A 23,308-nucleotide genomic window follows, 5' to 3' on the forward strand; every position below is an offset into this window, starting at 1 on the left:
AAAAATGCACATGTATCTTTGTCATAAGGATGTTTTTGAGAGATTCAGGGCACTAGTTTTCAAGGTAGCTAAATCACATTGCAAGTCAATGGGACTTCAAGTCCTATGTGATTTTAAATTTTTGAAAATCTCACCCACTGTTGATTAAAAAAATCAAACTTCTTTATCTTTGTTACTAATAACTCTTGTAATATCATTAAATATTAGGCCCTTATAATTTTCTTCTCTAATGTGGATTTGAATACTAATTCTAAAGGACAAGGTATCATTGTCATGGCATCATAAACTGTTTTAAAATTTCAAGAAAGCCTTTCTGCCTGATTCTCTTCAGACAGAAACCAGGCCTGTATTGGGAAGTTTTGCAGGTAGCGTTTATGCTGGTGTGCTGGTGCTGCTATTGCAGTTTCACCCACGTGTGTACATCGCTGGCTGGCTGTGCAAGTGAAGCATGCCCTTTCAGTAAGTGGTCGTACGAGTACAAAATGGGTTTGTTTCACTGTGGTTAGTTATTCTGGTGCCCCTTGTAGCATTGGCTGTGACATTTGTGCAGTGCTTTGTGGGATACCAGCACTTCTCCCAGGGGATTGTCTGAGCCTGAGGACAAATTCCTACAATCCCCTTTGGACTGACCAGCAGCGCCTGCATACATTTTGGATGCAAGGCAGCTTTGTTCGTGGAGTTGTGCATAGAGCTCACCTCCATCCTTCAGCACGCGCACCTAAATGAGAGCTGGTTTGACAGTGGAGAAATGACAGTTGCGCCCTGTACATTTGCAACACCAGATCGTGATCAGTCTTGGATAATCCAAAGGGTGCTGGCAAATCTATGCAGAACATCCAGATCTTCAGGTCCATCAAGGATGTTCTTCCACATGGGGATGAGCCCTCACTTGATGAAGGATGTTCTTCCACATGGGGGTGAGCCCTCACTTGATGTGCAGTAAAGAAGGGAGGGATTCAGGATGCTTGGGATTCCTCAGCTTCAAACAGGATTGACATTCTGGTTCTGCCCCTCCTCTTTCTCCCAGTTCCCATGTACCTAGAAAACAGTGCTTTTCTGGGGTTGTGCGGGAAATGGTAGATCACCAAATAAATGTGCTAGACCTACTTCAGAGCAGTTTGGTAGTTTCCAGTGTGGTGAATATGGGATATTAGGTGTCCCATGCAGTAAATGTGGGGCTGGTGCACTAAATATTGGCCAGGCTACTCCAGTAAGTGGTGATTCTGGCTGACAGATTGCCTGTGGTGCCAGAGCCCCGAGAAAGCAACTGCTTAATGCAGCTTGTAGTTGCCCAGGCTTGTATGCTGCCAGCCTTTTTGCAGCAACGATGGCTCCAGAACTCATTGCATACCAGCATGGGAAGGTGCGGTGGCAGGAGAAACAAGGATTTCCTTCCTAAAAATTAGTACTTCAGCCTTAAAGAATACTTGCTTGGAAATTGCATTGAGGACAATAGAGATATATGCTTGTGAAGGTAAACCTGAAACCCCCCTGACAAAAAGAGTGACTTATCACTGCCTCGGGCAGCAAGCTGATTCAAAGCTATACGTTCCCTCAGCTAACTTAGGCAGGCTGACTTTATTTGAGTGTGGCTAGGACAGAAAGTGTTAACACTCGTCTGAATATAATATATCAGTTTATAAATAACAGCTACAGGTTGTCAGCAGCTCAGTCTGATGTCTCTCAACTAGTCATTCTGTTGTTATTAAATATTTATACTGCAGCGGTCCTTAGCAGACCTGGCTCACACCAGAACGCTTGCTCTAGTTGTTTTACAAATACATAAGACTGCCCCAAATTGTTAGCATATTTGAAGACGGTCTCTGTAAAGGGTGAAGCAGAGGGGCGAAATCATGATACACATAGCTTACATATAATCATGATACACATAGCTTACCTTTTTTTTTTGCATAGATGAAGTAAGTATATCTCCATCTGTTCTTCACTCACGCATCATTAATCTGTGTCTTTGCAGAAGGGGTCTTGGGGGAGGGTAGCAACCTTGAAGGTCAGGCCAAGAAAGACATTTGATATCTAAAGGAACATGAAAGAGAGTGTAGATTCAATTTTATGAGAAGACAACAGTAATTTTCTGGTTCTTTGGCAGTAACAGTAGTTCTCAGGCTGGGCTCTGTAGATCTTTGCTTTGTGCTAATGGTAACCAGTGGGGGACTCTACGACTGATGGAGCCAAACAAAATAACCTCACTCTGGGGAATTGCTTCCTAATCTTCTTTGGTTCACTCCTCTTCAGTGTATACTGTCTCTGTCATGTTGGTCTCCTCTGAACCTTGTATCGAGCCTGAATTCACACTTCTACAACAGGACCTGGAGAGACTTGAGTCAAGTGTCTGCATGCAAGTAGGGACATCTAGTTGCAATAAATGTACAGTTCCACCTTCAGCAAAAGGAAATCAGCAGTTCTGATGCAGAGCAGGGGGGGAAATCATAACAAAGAAACTGTGTGTGAAATCATTATGAAGAAACTGCACGCATTGTGGCACAAAAACCTTTCAATCAGTTCTGCCTAATACAGGCCTAATGTTACTTTTTCCATAGAACAACACTATAATGGTTGCAGGGGAGGTGGGACACTGTGGATTGGGAGGATGGCTCAGGGAGGTGTGAAGGCAAAGGTTCTTTCTTCGTTTAAGGATTGGGGCCCAAAACTGACTTTGTGCTGGTCACATGGTGATGCCAAAGGACTGCCCTCAGGTCTTGGTGCAGGGCTCGATTCAGACAGGCTCTCTTCCCTATGGAAGTGGATTTTGTCCTGTCAGTGCAGGAGCCATTTGAAAAAGGAGACAGAAGAGCGGAGTTGAGATTTGTGGAGCTGGTCTTAACATGAGACACTAGCCCTTGGCATATAAAAAGGAACAGAACATGTTTCCATTCCTGTTACCTTCTCACCTGTTTTTGTTCACATCAGTTCTGTATGTATCCCAAATATGAATTGGCCATCGGCTACTCTCTGCATTTTGATTTCTGCCCCTTAGGCAGCAGCACAATTTTTTCAATGTCCAGTTTGCAAATACTGCAAGGGAACATTTAAATTCAAACAAATCTGATCTGAGTGCTGACGTCTTCATGGTTCCTACCTCTTCTGCAAATAGTCAGATGCTCCCAGAGCTTTAGAAACCCCAAATCTTGGGCCAGCTCGATAGTGTCACGATATAGAGATATACCCTAGACTAGATCAGTGGTCCCCAAACTCATGGCTCACAGACATTACCAGTGAGATCTTCTGGTGCTGCTCACTGCGTGGAAAATTAGCATTACAGCTGAGTTTGTCAAGGAGTTTATTGCCTGCAGCCTGGTGCTTGTTCGGTGCTTTTGCTTACAGGCTAGCAAGGTCAGCTACTGGAGTAGCTTCTGTACAGACATAAGACGAGAATCAGGAACATGCTCAACTGATTAGAATTACTGCAGTAGTGTATAACTGGCCACAAGCCAGGGGCTGGTCCTTGAGTGCAAAAGATTGCAATTTTAAACTTTACAGGGTTGGCAAGGAGTTAGGTGGGGCCCCCAGAGGAAAACTAAACAGAAACCCCTGTAAGATCCTGAAAACTGAACCCATTAAGCTCCATTTCCATTAAACACTCTTGGGAAATCAGGTTTCAGGGTTTACTGATTCTGAAGCCTACTTTCCCAACTGTTCAGTAAGATTCCCAAGGAAGGAGGATATTGATGCAATTTAGTGGAGATAGGTTTGCTTCATGACTTACAAAAAGGACCAGGTGCAAAGCCTGCATGCGAGTATTTGAGTCTGGGATATTGACCCTGCTGCTTTGGAAATTATTTTCTCATTATTTTGCAGTATTGGTTGTCATCTCTAGATCTTCCCTAGGACTGGCGCAGCTGAGATGAAGTAATTGCTGCCCATTTTTCATTTAGTCACTATTATGGATTGTACTAACTGCATTCCTTAGATGAGGATGTTGATGAGATCCCTCTGTGTGGTCTCTTATTATTATTATTTCCTTTTAAAGTCTTTTCTGGAGAAGTATTGAGTGTTTAGTTCACCAAAAGAAACAAACAGAATTGCTAAAATTAACTCATGTTATACTAATACTCTCTCTATGCTTAAGCTGGTTTAAAGCTTCCTAGTTTGTTCCCTCTCTGTATGACAAACTGATCTGGTAAAATGCCTCCATGTAACGCAGGCCTGACCTCCACTTCCAAAGCAAAGGACAGTGTTGAAGAAGAGAGAACAGCCTCATTTGTGAATCACTTGCCAAAAATAGTAACTAGGGCAGCCCTTCCAGCCTCCAGATCCTTCACTTTGCAAAACAGTATGGGCAAGATTCTTTCCTAGTGGAAACCCACTGGCTTCAGGGGAGTTACATCAGGGAGGAATTAAACCCACCAAGATGGTATGCCACTTAATGATAGACTCATGTTCTCTCTGGTGGACAATTTAAATGAATCCTTTCAAGATGGACATTTCCCAGACTGCTGACCATGTGAATGCTTAAAAACTCTGTGTTTTCCTCATTTTTAAGATTTAACATAGCCATTTGGGCTAGGTCTGTCACAGAACACACTCCCAAGTCCAATCCATTGATGCATACTAATTTAATGTTAAATCTGAGCATTCAAACACACAGGTACCATCAAGTTAGAAGAGGGGCATCCTAAAGCAGCATGAATTAAGCCCATCTAGGCTCTAGTGAATATTAGATGATTTTGCTGTTAAAGATATGCCTTGATTATATATGATATAATGCAGCATATTAAAAAAAGAGAGAAGCAAAGCCATTCTCCAAAGCAATGATGTTCATATTGCAGTAGCCATTTGTGATGTTGCTTCCTAAACACTTTTGTATAGACCATGCGTGAACTCCATTTAATTGTCATTAGGAGTTGTAGCCAGTACAAAGAAAAACATTGGACTACATCCTTGGAAACTATTGTTTATTTTTTAAACCGTTACTTAATCTGTTGTAAAAATCCTCCTAAGGATCAAAGTGACTGAAGAAACCATGCAAGAAGAGGCTTCATTAGTTGCAACTAGGGAATACTTTTAAAGTTGGATGGAAAGCAGATAAACTCAGTCACTTTTCTACCAGCCTGTATTTACCAGACTCTCCAGGCGAGTTGTGTCCGCTAATTTCTATTGCTCTGGCTTTTTTCTTTTTGTGCAGGTTTAAGTACAATCACAACTCCCAGTGAAGTGATTAAAATGTGGGTACGGCAGGAGTTCATAACCTGTGCAGTTCTGACTTTACCCCTGTGACAGTTCTGGGATTGTAATGTTGGTAAAAGAGTGATTTTGGTGCACAGGCTGTGCTTTGTCTCAATTAAATCATATTTTATGACCAAAATTAATATTTAATCCACAGTTTGGGTCACTTTGTTGTGTAGAAGTAGCTAATGTTGCTGGGCTTTGTTTGCCTGGACATATCATTTTTATTGTCTACTTTGGTGTGTGTAGTTTTAGGCTCACTTAAAATTGGTTTGAAATTCTGCCGAGCTACATCATATCTCTTGGACCTGTTACATGGTAGGGGATTTTTCCCTTCAGAGGTGTTTTTTCTCTTCTGTGGAAGAACTGAGGATGTGTCAGGCCTTTTGCTCATGAAGTACCTGGCTGGCTATGCAGTGTCCTACATCAGTGGTGGTGCTCAGTCTTCTGGCTGTGTGGGCCATGAGTGGTGCAGAGCCAGTCTGTGGTCTGTCAGGCTCCTTACACCGGTGTCGGGCTCTCTGCTGCCTCTTGCTGGCCTTACATGCCTGGATGGAGCACCTTGTGCTGAGACAAGGTCCTGGCACCCCGCACCTCCCCTGCCTGGCCCCACGTGCTGGCATCACTAGAATGCCTGCATGCTAGAATAGGTCCCTGCGTGCCAAGATGGGACCTAGCACTCACCACCAGGATTGGGCCCCATGCTGCCCTTTGCTCCTGACCTTGCATACAGGCTCATGCTAACTGACCTGTGGGCCTTCCCGCAGGTTTGGAAATTTGGCAGTAGGGGAACAGCCAATGCTACCCCACTGCCAACATTTTGGACCTGTGAGGAGCCTAGCAGGCCAGATGACATGGTCCTGGGGGCTGGATCTGGCCTATGGACCAGAGGTTGAGCACCCTGTCCTATATTGGTGGGGAAGGGCTATGTGATGCTTCGCAATTTCACTATAATAAGCAGGTGTCCTGAAGCATGAGCACGGTCTTACCATATGTAACTGCTCATGCACATTATCAGACCACCTGCTGCAGATGCTGACAACAGGTTGCGTAAAATGTGTCCTGCTCAACCTTACCTGCTATTAACCTTGAATATCCTCTTTTAGTTGCACCGTAGGAGAGTGGTAAAAAAATGAGGGGGGAGGGAGCACGTCTCACGTTACTGTTCATGTCCTGACACTCCACCCATTAAGTCTCACTTGTCAGTTCTTTTTCAAGGCTAACAACCCATTTTAATTTTTGCCAATTCTCCTGAGTGCCAGCCTCTTCCTCAGCCCCCCGACAGTGCGCTTGAGGGTACTCGTATTTTTCTTGATGCGTTCTCCCACCGCCTGCTGTTGGAGGTGGACTGGAAGAAATGTTCCCTTGAGCCAATCTCTTAGCTGGAGGGATTGTGCTCACTGTGGCATTAAGGTCTTTGATGTTTCCAGCACAGCTGAGAATCTGGTTACTTTTGTTCATCTCTTCTGAAGTCCAGGAGTATTAAAGAAATATGCCAGTCGCTGTCTTTTCTCCAGTTTTCATTTTAGCATGACAGGGATGTGAAGAAAGGGAAGGTGTGTTTGCTGCCGCCTGCCCTGCTTAGCAGAACTCAAAGTGCTTGGCTTATTCATCATTTGTCTCCGCGAGTGGCTCTAGAAGACTTAGTCTAGGTAATGCATGATTAACAAAAGGGTTGTTATTTCAGAGGATTTTCCTGTGGGGTTATTATTCCAATGAGTAGCATGTGCGACCACCCACACCACTGCACTCTTTATGATTAATCAAACAACCCTTTTAGAGTAGGCCAGAATCCATCTGCTATTTACCAGCTGAATTTAATGCTGTGAACTTGCTGGAGCTCCATGCAAATGTTTTAAAAGAGACACACCTCAAATATTTGCTGCTGCTTCCCCCTGTAAATCTACTTGGCTGACAGTTGGGAGGGTTATTTTGGTCAAAGCCTGCATAACTCTTTTCTGTCCTGCACATGATTTCTATTACAGTCATTTCCTAAATCTTTGTAGTAGCATCTACCTTGCTCTTAAATGAAACCATTGCCTAGTTAACGTCTACATTGGCATAACTGCTGACTTATGCACAAGAGAGAAGAGAGAGAGAACTGAAACCAGGTTACTTTCAAGGTACCAGAACACTGTTAGGCTGTGGGCTTGTGCATAGCTCACGTGGTGCCAAAATCATTTATGTCATCTTGCTGGAGAGTCTGTCAAAAGTGCCTGTACAATCTAAGAATACTTTGTATTTCTGTAACACTTTCAGTCTGATGATCTTGGCTTGCTTTGCAAACATTAGTGACGGCATTTTGGAAGGGTGAGAAGTACTATATTGCCAGCCTGGACAGTTTTCCCAAGTCCAGCACGCACACAGTTTCATTTGGAGTCAGGGATAGCTGTGCATCCTGAGCGCTCTAAAAAAATCAGCCCCTAAATGACTTAATCTACCCAAGGTCACACGAGAGTCTCTTTCTACTTTGGGATCTTTTGCTGCCTTTTCTTAGTTACTCCTAAACTCCTTCCCATAAAATCAACAGCGGTAGTGAAGTCTGTAGTGGACTTTAAAGAGTCTTTGACTCTGTCCTATTTTACGGAATAAACTACTGTTCAGGGTAAGTTTCTTACAGAGAACTCTCCCCCTTTTGTCGGTGGGGTGAGGGACGATCTGTGTCTGAATAGATAATGGTGTTGGTGTTGACAGTCTTCCTTGCTAGGGTAGAAAAGGATTTTCAGGGGAATGCACCTGCCTTGGTTATACCGAGATGGAAATTCTCTGGCCAAGCCAGCAGTAAAACTCAGTTACCTTGCCTGCTCAGGCCATGTTGTGACTAAAAGACCATCCTTACTCCTCTTAACAATAGCTTGCAGTAGCTGATCTAGAAGCAATAAGGAACAGAGGGCTAAAATATTCTACCCCCCCAACACACACACGCACACATTTTCCTGCTTGAGTCTCCTTCTCTTTAAATGGGACTTTTGTCATGACATGCCAGGACGGAGAGAATTGCTTCAGCTTTAAATGCTCTCGGTTTTCACTCGCTGTGTTGCTGCCTCATCGATCTTTTGAAACTGTAATGTTTGTTTATATGGGGAAATCTTACCAGGTCTGATGAGCCATGGGTGTAGTAACATCTCCAAGCCATGGCCACAAATGATGGAAATTAGCCGTCAAGGAAAGAATTGTTTAGGGCAGAGGATGTCTGGCATAGGGAGCCAGTTGTATCCGTGTAGGATAGGGGAGAGATCAGAAATCTAAGCCTGCACCTTACTGGCTCTAATGCAGAAGGTACCTTGAAGGCAGCTGCTCTGTCATAAAGTCTTCGTTAGAAAGCTGCCTAGCTCTTTTTAGGTGGCTTGCCTGAAAGGAAGTGTCTTGACATTTAAAAGTTTCAGCAGTTGGTGATCAGGGCAGCATCCCTGTTCCTGTCACAGGAGGTCAGATGTGCAGATCACCAAGTGTCTAATTCAGATGGAGTTGGTTCAGATGGAGATGTTCAGAGGGAGGAAGCTGAACTGTGGATAAACTGTGTATTCTGGGCTGTGTTAAGAACATCTGACCAGCAGATGTCAAGGAACCTGGAGCATTAATTTGAGGCCCTTGCTTGCAGCATACATTTTCCTTCCTTGCTGTTCCAGTGTGTTTATAGCATGGCACCGCCATAGCATCCTACTTGATAACATCAGGATACTACTAGGAAGATCAACATTACATTGTATTTGAGAATTGTCATAGCTCAATCTGTAATTAAACTGAAAAAAAAAAAGTGCCAAATTGATTTTTCTTCAAATCAAAACTAAATTTGACCTTTGCTTTAAAACCAAAAAAAGACCACTCCCTTTGCACGTTTGTAACCAAGCCAAACACTTCCATGTAAGTGGATGGGCACTGGCAAGTGAAAGTTTTGTTAGTCTAGAGGAGTACAAGCAAACAGTAGGTAGACAGCAGAGGGAAGGAAGAGCAAGAGATGTTTCAAGCCATTTCCCTGTTAATAACTTTGTGTGTTGTTAGTAACATAACGAAAAATAACAAAATGTAAACCTGATGGGTTTCTTGAAAGACACAAACAAAAATACTCCCTTTCATGTTTTGGATTTCCATGCTTTTCTTGTAATTTCAGGCCTTGTGACAACTACATGCTTCACGACTTAGAACTGTCAAGGATCAGTTAGATTCCAGGTGTCGCGACATGGGCCTTCTCATATACTGTTGCTTTCTGGGGAATCTGATGTTTTGGTGTTAAACTTAAGTTTTGGTAGTGCTACTACTATAGTATATGGCCTTAAACTTGTAGAAGATAAGAGCGTATTGTTTCATAGGCTGCCTTTGTCATAAAAACCCATTGCACAGTTAACAATTTACTGTTGCCTAAAATGTGTGCACCTGTTCTGTCCAAGAAGCAAGATGGGAGCAGCCTTGCAAAGTGCCCTTGCAACTCTTGGTCACGTTACTGGGGTTGTCAAACAGGCTGTGCTGATAGTTTATCTGTGGTTAGGACACCTGTTCGGGCAACAAGCAACGATTTGATGGGGGTAACTTTCAGTTAGCTCCACCATGGGCTGGCTTTGGGCTAGTAGCCAGCAATGAAAAGAGTTGTCCCATTACCAGCCAGACTTCCATGTGTAGTGTATTCCTTTTTAAATGCAGGAATTACAAAGAAAGAACAGCTGGATAATACAAGACTTGGTTTGAATGTACTGTTTGTGTAATTGAGGAAATTCATTCATGTTTTGGCCAGAGGGTTTCTCTTTCCTGAGTGTTGCGTTGAAGAAGCCATGTGGTCTTCCTTTTTTCTTCATCTCCTTCCTGTCCCTTCCCTCAAGCGACCTGTTCTGGTTTCTTTTCATCCATCTTCTTATGATGAGGCTGCTCTGCTGTACACACTCATTTTATTCCCTAATCTCATAATAGCTTGTGACAAGGCAGAGATAAATCATGCCATAGCCGAGCACTTACAATTATTCTGTTTTTATAATCACAACCAGCACCCAGTAACCATAGAGAGATTTACATACTTTGCAGCACCAATAGAATCTGACAGATTTTTTTTTTTGGAATAAAAGAGTTTTAATGGATTTTTGTGGTAGCCAGTTGCACTTGCTGATTGGAGGGTGTAATGAGATTTCCGATCGGTTCCTCTTTCTGACCCCAGCGTGCAAGTGTCTAGGAACAAACAAGATAACCACTGCTCACTTTTTCCCCCCACCCCAAGGGCTGGCATGAAGGGCTAGAGCTCAGTCTCAGGGTATCCAAATGTATTTCTCAAGCGAAGACTGTATTAGCAACTTGTCTGGAAACCAAGGGCTGTACTAAACTTGTGTAAGATTGATGCAGTTTTTGCTGCTCTGGTCTGAAAGAGAAGAGAAGAGAGACTGTCTTGTATGGAAAAAAAAAACAAAGACAAACCCCCCCCCCCCCAAAAAAAAAACAAAACAGAAAAAAACCAAACAAAAAAACCCAACAACAAACAAACCATTCTAAAACATGTCTACCACTGTTGTGTGCAGTAGTTATTTGGACCAGTATTGTAGAATATAAAGAGGTGTTTTTTTTTATAGTTTCATAGTTTCATAGTAGCTAGAGTCGGAAGGGACCTAGGTAGATCATCTAGTCCGACCCCCTGCCTTAGCAGGAAAGAGCACCGGGGTCAGATGACCCCGGCAAGGTGCTCATCTAACCTCCTTTTAAAAATCCCCAGGCTAGGAGCCTGCACCACTTCCCCTGGAAGCTGGTTCCAGGCCCTAGCCACCCTGACTGTGAAGTAGCGCCTCCTAATATCTAATCTAAACTTACCCTCCGCCAGTTTGTGACCGTTATTCCTGGTCACTCCTGGCAGCGCACGGGGGAACAGGGACTCCCCCAATACCTGCTGATCCCCCCTGACCAGTTTGTAGCAGGCCACAAGGTCCCCCCTTAGCCTTCTCTTGTGGAGGCTAAACAGGTTCAGGTCCCGTAGCCTATCCTCATAAGGCCTGCCCTGCTGACCCCTGATCATACGAGTGGCCCTCCTCTGAACTCTTTCCATATTGTCCACGTCCCTCTTGAAGTGTGGCGCCCAGAACTGGACGCAGTCCTCCAGCTGCGGCCTGACCAGTGCCGCATAGAGGGGGAGGATCACCTCCCTGGACCTGCTCGAGATGCATCTGTGGATGCATGATAGGGTACGATTGGCCTTCTTGACTGCCTCCCCACACTGCCGGCCCATGTTCATCGTGGAGTCAATGACGACTCCAAGATCCTTTTCCGTCTCCGTGCTGGCAAGAGGAGAGTTCCCCAACCTGTAAGTGTGGTGCCGGTTCTTCCTCCCCATGTGCAACACCTTGCACTTATCAGTGTTAAACCCCATCCTATTCTCATCCGCCCACCGTTGCAACCTGTCAAGGTCAGCTTGTAGCCTATTGCACCCTTCTAGTGCACCCACATCCCCCCACATCTTAGTGTCATCAGCAAACTTGAACAGGGTGCTTTCTACCCCCTCATCCAAGTCACTGATGAAGATGTTGAACAGTGCAGGCCCGAGGACCGAGCCCTGCGGAACCCCACTGCCCACATCCTTCCAGGTCGAGAAGAACCCATCCACTACCACCCTCTGGGTGCGGCCCTCCAACCAGTTGGCGACCCATTTGACCGTGTGGGCATCGACACCACAGTCTCCCAGCTTTTTGATGAGGACCGGGTGAGAGACAGTGTCGAAAGCCTTCCGGAAGTCCAAAAAGACTACATCCACAGCAACCCCTACGTCTAATGATTTGGTGACCTGATCGTAAAAGGCCACCAGGTTGGTCTGACAAGACCTGCCACTGATAAACCCATGTTGGTTGCCCCTGAGCATGCATTCCCCCGCAAGGCCCTCCTGGATGTGTGCCAGGATAATTTTTTCAAAGAGCTTACCCGGGATTGAGGTCAGACTAACTGGCCTGTAATTTCCCGGGTCCTCTTTTTTTCCCTTTTTGAAGATAGGGACCACATTGGCCCTCTTCCAGTCCTCCGGCACCTCGCCAGAGCACCACGAGTGCTCATAGAGCCGTGCCAGGGGTCCCGCAATGACCTCAGCCAGTTCCTGTAGAACCCTAGGGTGAAGATCGTCCGGACCAGCGGACTTGAACACGTCCAGCTTCTCCAGAAGTACCCTAACTAACTCCTCGCTAACCCTTGGCCCAGGCGTGTCTCTCTCGGGGCCCGAGGGGGGCCCAGCAGGGAGGTGGCTGAACTGGTCCCTACTTAGGAAGACAGAGGCAAAGAAATCGTTAAATATGTTAGCTTTGTCATCTGGCGTGATGACTAAGTTGCCCATCGTGTCCTGCAGGGGCCCCACATTACCCGGGACCCTCTTTTTACCCCCTATGTATTTGAAGAAGGACTTCTTATTGTCCTTAATCCGGGAAGCTAGTCCTATCTCCAACTCTGCCTTGGCCCTCCTGACTGCCCCCCTACATCCTTGGGCGACTATAACATAGTCCTTCTTGGCGATGACCCCATCTCTCCATTGGGTATATGCCTCCCTTTTAGCAAGGAGACATTCCCGGATGCTCTTAGTGAGCCATGGGGGTTTATGTGCCCTCCTGCTCCCTTTGACCCTTGTTGGGATTACCTCCCTTTGGGCATGGAGGATCGTCTCCTTAAGGAGCAACCACTCACCTTCGACATCTGATTCCCTTCCCCTCTGGGTCCTCAGCGCTTCCCCAACGATCCTCCTTAGCTTGTTGAAGTCAGCCCTCCTAAAGTCTAGGGCTGTTGCCTTGCTGCAGCCCTTTGCCACCTTACGCTGGATGGTGAATTCCAGCAAGCGATGATCACTGTCTCCCAGGTGGCCCATCACCCGCAGCCCCCTCACCAGGTCATCACCCGTGGCCAGCACTAGGTCCAACAAGGCGTCTCCCCTGGTGGGACTGTGCACCTCCTGGGTTAGATGGAGGTCCTGCAGTCTGGCTAAGAACCGACGTGAGCGATCAGACTTGGCTGACTGCTCCTCCCAGCAGATGTCTGGGAAGTTCAGGTCCCCCATGATGACCACATCCTTAGCCCTCACTGCCTCTGTAAGCTGACCTAAGAATTCCAGGTCGAGCTCTTCTCCCTGGTTGGGAGGTCTATAGTAGACTCCCACCGTTAAGTCTCTCTCCCCTGGACTGCCTTTTACTCTAACCCAGAGCACCTCAGAGTGCCCCCCCTCTACCCCCATGCTAATTAACGAGGAAGTATATTCCTCCTTGATGTAGAGTGCTACTCCTCCACCTTTCCTTCCTATCCTGTCCTTCCTGTATAGCCTATAGCCCTTGACACTCACCGCCCAGTCATGCGATGAGTCCCACCACGTTTCTGTGATCCCTACTATGTCAGGGCTGGTGACAGCTAGGAGGAGGGCGAGTTCCTCCTGCTTCTTCCCCATACTTCGAGCTAAATTCCTTAAGCCTGTAGCAGGCTCAGGGATTTGCTTAGCTCTCATAGTCCTTCAACTATATACAGTTCCTATTTCCTAGGCCCATTACTCCACAGGAAGCCTCTTAACCACAAGTCAGTACTCAGCAAATATAGCTTAGCCCAGTCCAAAGAGGGCACATTTGCAGTCCAGAGTCCTCCATAGCTCTAGAGAAGGTCTCTCTGGCTCCCTGCTGCAGTCTCTGCAGAACGGGCTGCTTCCCAGAGTGTCTTTACTCGGTTCCATGGACACGGGATTGCTGCTTCCTACTTCGCAGCTCTGGGCCTCTTGTCAGATGCGAAGAGTTCCTGTCCTGGTGTTGCAGTTGCTGCCAAGCAGCCCTCACTCCCTCTGACTCACCCTCTCTCTTGCAGTTGTTCCTAGCTGTTTCTTCCTATCCCAGCCTCCCTAACTCCTTTCCCTGGGAACCTTTTAACTTCCTTTGGCCAGCCCTTATCTTTTGCAGCTGGCTCAGTCCTTGGAGCAGGCCTGTAATTAGCCTTACTGCCTGTAGCTGGCTGCAGTCCCAAGATGCTTGCAGACTTCTCCAGCCTGGAGCATGCAGTCTGCTGCAAGCCTTTGCCAGCTCCCGCCTGCCCACTATAATGCATAACTGCATTTTCTCTATGATAAACTTCCTATAAAATAATAGAGACTTTTGCCAGGACCATTTTTGGAAGGAATCAGTCTCTTCAATAATGCATATAATAAAATAGGATAAAAGAAGTCTGAAAACGTTTAAACCCTTCCCACCAAATCTTATGTATCCCAGTTTTCTGTATGCTGTTTTGATTGTCAGCTGTCTGTAAAGGCAAAGCTCTGCCTTACTCCATCTTTAAAGCACAACAAATGTTTTCATAGTGTGAGTAATACTTTTAGACACTGCAAATAATGAGCAATGCCCTTGTTGTGGTGGGTTGCATATGAAACATTTTTTCCCCATGAGTTTTTTTCAGTCAGAAGTTTGTTTAATAAGATCACCATGGAATTGCAGCGTATGTGTTTAATAAGTGTAACGATGTTGATTGGCTCTGTCAGACATCACTAAAAAAAGCATTATGCACTTCAAACGGTTCTCTTTAGTTGGATTCCATAAAATGCAGGTTTCATGAGACTTTTTACAGGCTCAAGTACACAGCTTCAGGAAGGTCTTAAATAAGTTTTGTAGCATGCAAAACTTAAATAACGTGGGTTACTGCAGTTTGGCAGTTTTATGGCAAAGAATAAAACTGCATTGGGGGGAGGAAAGGTGCATCTCTGGTGTTTGTAATATTAGGTCTCTATGCGAAGGAAAGGATTTAGCTCCCTCTTCCTTCTGCAGGCCAGCCAGCCAGTGGTACCTTGGATGGGATGTCTGAAATGAATTGCTGGGTGGGGACAGATGTTTGAGAGAGGAGGGGTGAGTGAGAAAGGTATAGAACTGCCAAGCTGATTGATGGCTTTAAAACATGTTTGATGATGGGGGTTAAAATGCACTCAGAGTGCTGGGGCATGAAGACAGCTAATGTGGAAGTGTAAACCTCTATTTCCCTTTGTTCTTGAATGCCCCCTAGTGGAGCTGGAGCGCCAGGATATTTATTATTTCATTTTATTTCATTTGTCATTACTCTTATCACTACGAATTGGGAAGCACCACTAGTAGCTAGGGTGGATGAATGAAGATCTTGTAGACCTACTGTACCCGAGTGCATAGGAATGATTTCCCTCTCAAGTGTCCTGCAATTACCATGTGTTTTCGTAGGAAATACAGAGGAATATATATGCGTTTGTTGCTGTGTTGGGTCAGGTGAGTTGTACCTTAGACCCCTGAAATCTTGAGATTCAGCTGCTTGGTGTAATTGGGCTTTTTAGAGCAATTCTCAAACAAGCTGATTAATAAAGAGACTTCCCACAATCAGAAGCGTGACAGTCATAAGGTTATGTAGCTTTGTATCTACCTTCAAGCCTCAGAAAGAGACCTCTTCCACCTAGCATCTCCTCACATGACTTTGGCTTCTCGTCCTAAACAGCACGTCATCCGCTGGCCACAATCATGTGCTAGTATCAGAAGGAGTTTAGTAGTTTGCATCAGGTAGGCCCAGCCCCATCATGGACCAATTCTTTGACCATACCTCCATAGAGGGTATCTGGGGAGATTTCACTCTTTCCTTTGTAATGGGAGAGGCATAATGTGCTGTTTAGGAAATTCTCTTATTATCATTCATCATTTCTGGTCCATGTATTCAGTAGCATGCTGCATCTTCCACGTGTATTCTGAGTATTGACCCCCCACTGATATCTATGGAAGCTCTGTGACTGGAGAGAAGACACAACATTAAAAGCCCATTGCCTGGATAATGAGAATCGGATGCCATTTCAGGTCAAAAACTACCCTCCAGTTAGAAACCTGATTTAAGAACTCCTGCCCCCAGCTGCCCATAGGGGTTTTATCCCATAGAGCCGAGTCCCTCCGCTACAGCTACTTGCATTTGCAGCTCCTCAGCCACAGCTGCCTCCTTGCAATATGCAGTAGAGAGGTAAAGCATGGGTGCAAGACCTGCGGCAAAGACAGGAGTGGAGAGTTTACACAAATGACTCGCACCATATTCAACACTTCCCAGTAACCTTTGTGAATTGCCTCTCTGGGGTTTATCTAGTGAAGTGATTCTCAATCAGGGTGCCATGGCATCCTAAGTTGCCTTAAGGTCTTGTCAAGGGTGTTGTGGGATGCCATGCAATGTTTGTACCGTTAGGTGCACAAACAAGATTCACAAGATAAACCCAGAGATTTCAGATAGGAAGTCACAGCGTCAAAAACATGCCCACCTGTCATGTGCTGTCTGAGTTCTTTGCAATGGAAGAATTGCTCTATTGTTTTTCTGTAGTCAAATAACAAGTGAAAACTAAGAGGGTTGTCTGAGGGGTGCCCTCCCGTCTCATGAGGGGTACCTTGAGTTTAAGGACAGGTGCCTCTAGTCAAAAAAAGGTTGAGAGCCACTGATCTAGTGCTCAAAGCCCTGAGGTGGAAGTTGGGGGCTTTTTAAGTTATTTTCTTTGCAGTGCCACAGGTTCCTCCCCTGTATATAATGGAACTGATAATACTCATATGGAAAAGTAGCATTGTGAGTTTTATCTTGTTAAAGAATGTGCAGTGCCTAGCACATTTTAGACCTACCCATGTGTTTTCTTACCTCTCACAACATGGCTTATGCCAACACAATGTGGGCAGAGCAACCTGTTTAGCTTTTTGAAGAGTCTAAATGTTGCTCTCAAGCAGCAACTTGTGCCTCTCTTGCTCTCATGTCTCTCTCTGCAGCTAACCTGCTCTTCTCTTTTGCTTTCTTCTGTTCCCGTTGCTAGGGGGTAGTGAAGAGCTTGTTTCTCAGTTACTCTCTTCCTGCTCCTCAGGAGACTCGCTTGTGCTCCATGAATAGGCAGCATCGCAGGAGGAAGAAAGCAATTTCTTCTCTAGGTGGTAAAATGCCTTTCACTGAAGCCTCAGCAGAACTGAAGCTTTTTGCCTCTGAACAAACGCCAAACCTCCTTCAGGAAAAAAAGAACTCTTCCCTTTACCCAGCACCATTCTGACTTTGCGCATCTGAAGATTAGATGGGGAACTTTCCAGGAGGCCAAGGGCTATACAGTATGCAGTAAATTGCAGCTTCCCAAGTCAGCAATAACAGGTGTATTTTTTGGAGACTACAAGTCCCAGCATCCAGTGCTCAGTGGCAGGTGGTGCTCTGGAAAAGCTGTGCACATGGGACTTGTAGTCTGTCTCGCGGTAGTAACAGTTAAAGGTGGCTGAGGTCCAGTTAATCAAATTCTTTGGGCTGCATTTGACCTGCAGGTCCATCAGCATTAACCTAGCTAGATCACAACTGGGAACTGACTGGTTTCTTCGTCGTTGGTGGGCACTGACAGAGGCTGGGAGGCTGGAAAGGAGATCTAGCTGTTTCGTCTTACTGCTACTTTCAGTGCCTTTCCCAGGGATAGGTCCTGTCAGTCGGGAACCAGGGTTTTCTTGGAAAAAATAGGAAGGAATTGATGTGAAGTAGAGGGTGGACAGGGAGCCTAAGGGGGCACTAGTGGATAGTGAAGAGGCTACAGGACCTGTCATGCCTCTGTCATAATAGCCTGATGGGCATCTAGGTCAGGTGGATTTTTGACTTGTAACATAGTAGATGCAAGTCTCAAAAATCTTCTGCTGCATTTGAGTGCTTGGCTGTCTTGTCGGTAATCTCTGCTTTAACTACTAGACCATGCTTCCTTCCCAGCACCAGGATTGGAACCCACAAATCTTGATATCCAGCCTTGTACTAAACCAGTGCCTTCCACCTTACTAAAGCTACACGTAACATTTTGAAAAAAATAAGGTTGTCTTATATGCAAATTATTTAAAATATGCATACCTATCACTTAAAATGCATGCTTTATTACAGAGTTGTGATTACATGTCCCTAATGCCCTTCTGCCCCCAAAGGTGGCAATGCTAGATGGATTCCTGAGACCAGATCACAGAACTGCACCGTGGTCACTCCCTTGGTGGTGAAGAATACCAACTGCAGGGCCACGGAGACTGGCCCAGATTTACATGCTATAAATTTGTCTGTTTGATTATGAAGCTTTATGGTGTTGAGTTCCTTTCCAGAATCATTATCATGTCTGTCACTGTCACTGGTATCAGTGGCAGAGGATGGTTTTAATAGAGTCATGCAACCCAAGTGATCAGTCTTACTGAAATACTGCTCCCAAGCACACAATGGACCGGGTGCTATAATTATTAACGAGTCCCTGCGATGACATACACAGACCTTCCATTTCATTTTAATGCAGTTTATTTAGAATGATAACTTCAGATATGGAAATTGTATTGGAGGGATTTTTTGGGAGGGGGTGAGTTTGTTTGTTGGAATCCTTCTATCCTGGAAATGAGGCATGCCTCTCATGGGTTCTTTTTCACTCGTACACAAATGAACTGCTAATTAGAGTGATGAAATTGCTGAGAGAGGTGAAACCTTCCAGTTGGCCAAAGAGAAGGCTGTAGATTAATCTGTATAAAATTGAAAGCTTGGCTGAAACCGCTGTTCAACATTCTGGTGCTAATGAGAGTTGTGTGCACGCCATGTGAGGAGCTGAAATATGTCCCTCAGTTTGTGTTCAGAGATCCAAATACTAGGCTCAATCCTCCCAGGCGCATAGTGCCTTCAAATCTGCCAGAGGGCAGTAGGATTTGAGAGCATTCAGCACCCCCCAAAAAGGGGTGCTCAGCACCTGACAGCATCAGCCCATACAGACAATCTTTATGCAGGAGCAGGAGCATCTTGAGAGGCATATGGATGGTTGGGAAATTGCAGAGTGTAGCTTGGAGAACTGCCAGTATGTCTTACATGGCCTGCACTGTAATATGGCATTTAAGCGCCTCATGACCTTTAATGTGTTTCTCCTTACAATCCCCCTGTGTACTAGAGAAGTGCTGTTGCCCCCATTTTGCAGATGGAGACCTGAAGGACAGAGAGACTGAGTGAATTGTCCAGTATCATACTGTAAGTCAGTGTCAGAGTCAGGACTACAACCAGATTGCAATCTAGTCTCCTAATCACTGAGAAATCTTTCCTCTTCTCTGCTTCACCTTGTGCCCTACAGCATTCAAGAGCTGGGCTTGGGGTGGAATTGAATTCTTCTCCTCCAGGGCCAGTTTTACTGGGGTTTCCCAGAAGCTGCAAACTGTGGCTACCCAGGAATTAATGAATAAATACAATAAAGCTAAAGAGAATGTTTTAAGAGTGTCGTGTGTGTTTGCAGGAAGCCGTCGGATTGTGGATGTAATGGATGTGAACACACAGAGAGGGGTTGAGATGAGCATGTCCCAGTTCGTGAGATATTATGAAACACCAGAGGCCCAGCGTGAGAAGCTTTACAACGTCATCAGTCTGGAGTTCAGTCACACCAAGTTGGAGAACATTGTCAAGCGCCCCAATGTGGTAAGGGATCTCTTTGTGGTGGGGTTAAAATAGCATCTAGTGATTTGGAATTTTCTCTTAAATATTAATGTGAAAATATAACCTGATGGCAAATAATAATGGACCCCTTGCATGATGCTCAGCAGAAAAGGAGCCATGGACTCATCCTTTCTCTGACTGCCATGAAATGGGATTTCATACTGAAACCTTCAAGCTAAGAGCTGCACTAATAGGGTGCTGAGCCATCACCAGTTTCCCTCTTTTCCCACTTATATGGGATCTCTCTCCCTTTTTTAATCACTCTGCTCCCACTCTTTGCACCTGCCCACACTTTGGCTTTAAGACAGGAACTCTGAAGAATTCTGTGTCCAAGTGAAACTGGAGGAAATATTAGGTAGGCAGTAATGTAATTACTCAGATTGGCATTTGGCCAGAATACCAGGATTAATGTTCCTCAAAAATATACAGTATCTTTCTAAATTGGGTTTTTGAATGTGCATGAACATAGTTTGTAGGGTACAGTCTCCATGTATATAGTTAAATGCAGATGTTATTGAGATCCCACAGCACAAGTGGCCCAGTCTTGCAAGGCACTTAGTGCCCACGACTACTCTAAGGTCACAATTAGTGCCCAGTGGACTCAGTGGCAGATCCGTTCTGTGTTTGAAGGGCTAAGGGTTGGAGTGCTCAGCACAGGTTTCACAGCATTTCCTATTCAAACAGCCAGAACGGAGACAGTAATATGAAGGGAATCACCACCGTCTCTGAGCATGTGCAAGCTGCCAGGCTGCCATTGATTTGCCAACCACTGTTCCAGCTCTGACTGTTGGGATTATCTCTCATCACTTGTTTATTGACTAACAGTTGGTTCTGGTGGGGATTTTAGGTGGATTTAGTCGACTGGGTGGATAACATGTGGCCGCAACATTTGAAGGAGAGACAGACAGATGCTACCAATGCCATTTCGGAGATGAAATACCCTAAAGTGAAAAAGTAAGTTTGTTTAAGATTTTGATAAAGCTCTTTTCTTGCCCTCCCCATTTAATTCCTGTTTGAGCCTCAGATGTTGGTAGCAGAAGCAGTATTGATTTTTTTTTTTTCTCAGCAAGCAGGGATGGGGGCTGGCTTGGTTGACCTGCTTGAGCTGTGTAATACCAGTGGACTTCTCCAGCTTTTAAGGAGATCGATTTTGCATCTGAGAACTTTGTAATGGATCTTTCATGTTTGTAAGGCTTGTCATTGGGCTCTTTTCAACCAGGGTCACGTTCTGTCTTTCATTCTAAAATGCTAGAACAAATACTCCATGTAAAGTTTGGGATTCACTAAATGCGGACACTTAATCTTTAAAAACAAAAAACACCCCTTGAAGATTTGCTAAGATTTTAGATTTGAGTGGCCATCTCTGCTGTCCTGGAAGTGGCTGCCCCAGTTAATAGTTAATAAAAAGGCTGCCCCAGTTAATAGTTTCTTAGGACAGCAAATATGTCAAGGGGAAGAGTTAAAATGTCCACATACTGGCTGATGGAGCAAAGCCATCCCAGGTTGTTAATGACCAAACTTGGTACTAACAGAGGGCTGTGTGATTAAATCGGCTTGAGCATCTCAGTCCAATTTAGTTCTCTTTGACAACTCTACTACTACAGTTAATGCCAGTTAGCTTCCTTACTGCTGTTCTGAAATGGGGGACCAAGGACTAAATAAGCTGCAGAGACTGAATTTTAGAAGACCTAGTCGAGGCATATTTGAGAGGTAGTATAGTCATTCAGCACTTGCATTGCCTCTGTGTCATGTGTCTGTTTCTGCATAAATGTATGGCTTTGCTTCCTGGCATCCTGGCAGACAGTACAGCTTCACTGGGTTAGAAAGGAGGAGGGGTGAGGAGTTTTATAAGTAGCAAGGTGGTAAGAAATTAAGGAAATCCTTGATGAGTAACTGAAATGAAGACTTCATTCAGAGATATTTGATAGCTTTCACCGGTTTAGATGTCTTGCTTTAGGGTGTTTTTATGTAATGGGAGAAAACAAGATGGGTTCGAAATCTGAAAGTGAACATAGCAAATTTCATAGGCCATAGCACAGCTGAAAAATTGGGGTGGTGTTAGTAGTTGAAACAGTTGGAGTGAGGCAAAGCTATAAATACTGGAAGTGGGCTTTGTAGTGACAGTGTCTGTTTCACAGACATGCTCTTGTGGTTAAACATGGTTAAACATCTCGTGGTTAAACATCCGCATTTTGCAGATTTCAGGGTCAGATTCCCAAGCTGGGGTGCCTAAAAGCTCATTTAGGCATCTAAGCAATCAAGTCCCAGATTTCACAGGTGTTAAGCACAAGTTCAGATTTTGGGGAAATGTGTAGGGCAGTGGTCAGTAACCTTTTAAGACAGTCAGCTGCATTGACCCAGTTTGGGTCAGAGACGCATAGGCAGGGGGTTGGGCTTTGGGACCCAGCCACTGCTACCCCTTGTGGCATGTGGCGTGTGCCCACACTTAGTGCTTGTCCCCACGGCCACTCAGGAAAGCAACTGCTGTTGAGCCCCATGTCCACGGGCCTCTGTAGGCCATAGTTGGCTGTAGGTTGCCAATCCCTGGTATAGAGGATTTAAGACACCTGTCTTTCATTAAACCATATTGAATAGGTTTCTGAATCCCATAGTTTGCTCTGAAAATCTGTCTTTGCCTTTACTCTCTGTATCCCCGTCTATACAATGAGGAAAGTAGCATTCGCCTATGTTAAAAGGGATGAGGAATATGAGGAATGTTTTGAGGCATAAATAATATTTGTCAAAGATTTGGGAGAGAGGAGATATTCTGTAAATGCCCTTTATTATAGTAACACAGATATGTAGTTACTATTTACACAGATACTCATATCTTGCATACATTCATTTGTTGATATCCTGAAAAACGTCAGGCATCTTAGGGTTACTAAACTTCATTTAATATTGCTCAGATATAATTGGCGTTTGGTGGTAAATTGATTTTGTCTTACCCATGTGCAATTTTCACTGACATTTTCCTCTTGGCTAGGGAGCTATACATTTCCATCCAGAGGAGGGTAATGAAACCTCTCCATCCAAACTCATGTGGTTATTTCTGATGGCAGAAATAGCCAGAGAGACTCTCATCAGTAAATACCTATGAACTTGGAGTCATATTTTCAGGAGCTATTTGGTTTTGCAATTATCTGATTGATTTACCATTTAAATTCTGTTAAGAGTTATTTTATTTTTGTTGTTGTGCTGACGACAAAGTAATAGCTTATGTTATGAGTGCTTTCTGCTGCCAGAAATATAAGAACGTTGCATATGGGTTCTGTATCAAGTCAGGGAGATTGTTTGCTTTTGGAAAATGCTTAATATTTTTTTTGCCATAAATTACATTCAGAATAGAAAGTCATCAGGATTTGCATTGGGAGGTAGGCATTCTCATGGGGGATCAGGACACTGATGAGTCCAGCCCAGTCGACCCTGTTTCAGTCACTGGTTCCATATCATATCCTTCATTGCTAGAATTCAATTGGATCTGATCCAAAGCTCGTTGAAGATAGCGGGAGTCTTCTTGTTGATTTAAAAAGGCTTTGCATCAGGTCCTGTTGAAGTAAACTGCTTATAAAGGAAGTTCCCAACTGATCAGGATTGGAAAGAGGTTGGTCTAACCCTGAAACCTGAGTGTTTAGATCCATTGTATTGTTATCCTATATAATATCATTGTGAAGAACTGCATTAGACATATATAAATTTCAGATGTGGTTTTGGATCATGCTGATCTCTTGATAACTAA

At 44.7% G+C, this 23,308-nt stretch overlaps 1 protein-coding gene across 11 annotated transcripts in view; it reads left to right on the forward strand.

The window, feature by feature from the left end:
- KDM2B (lysine demethylase 2B) overlaps positions 1-23,308 on the forward strand; it is a 130,523-nt gene that overhangs the window by 12,716 nt on the left and 94,499 nt on the right. For all 11 annotated transcript variants that reach the window (XM_090061989.1, XM_090061990.1, XM_090061993.1 and 8 more), the window contains 2 exons: positions 19,373-19,551; positions 20,417-20,523. In XM_090061989.1, coding sequence (XP_089918115.1) covers positions 19,373-19,551; positions 20,417-20,523 — 286 coding nt within the window. The remainder of the gene's footprint in view (positions 1-19,372; positions 19,552-20,416; positions 20,524-23,308) is intronic.

Source organism: Crocodylus siamensis, chromosome 9, assembly GCF_052110815.1.
Source record: "Crocodylus siamensis isolate JL-2025a chromosome 9, ASM5211081v1, whole genome shotgun sequence".
NCBI lineage: Eukaryota > Metazoa > Chordata > Crocodylia > Crocodylidae > Crocodylus > Crocodylus siamensis.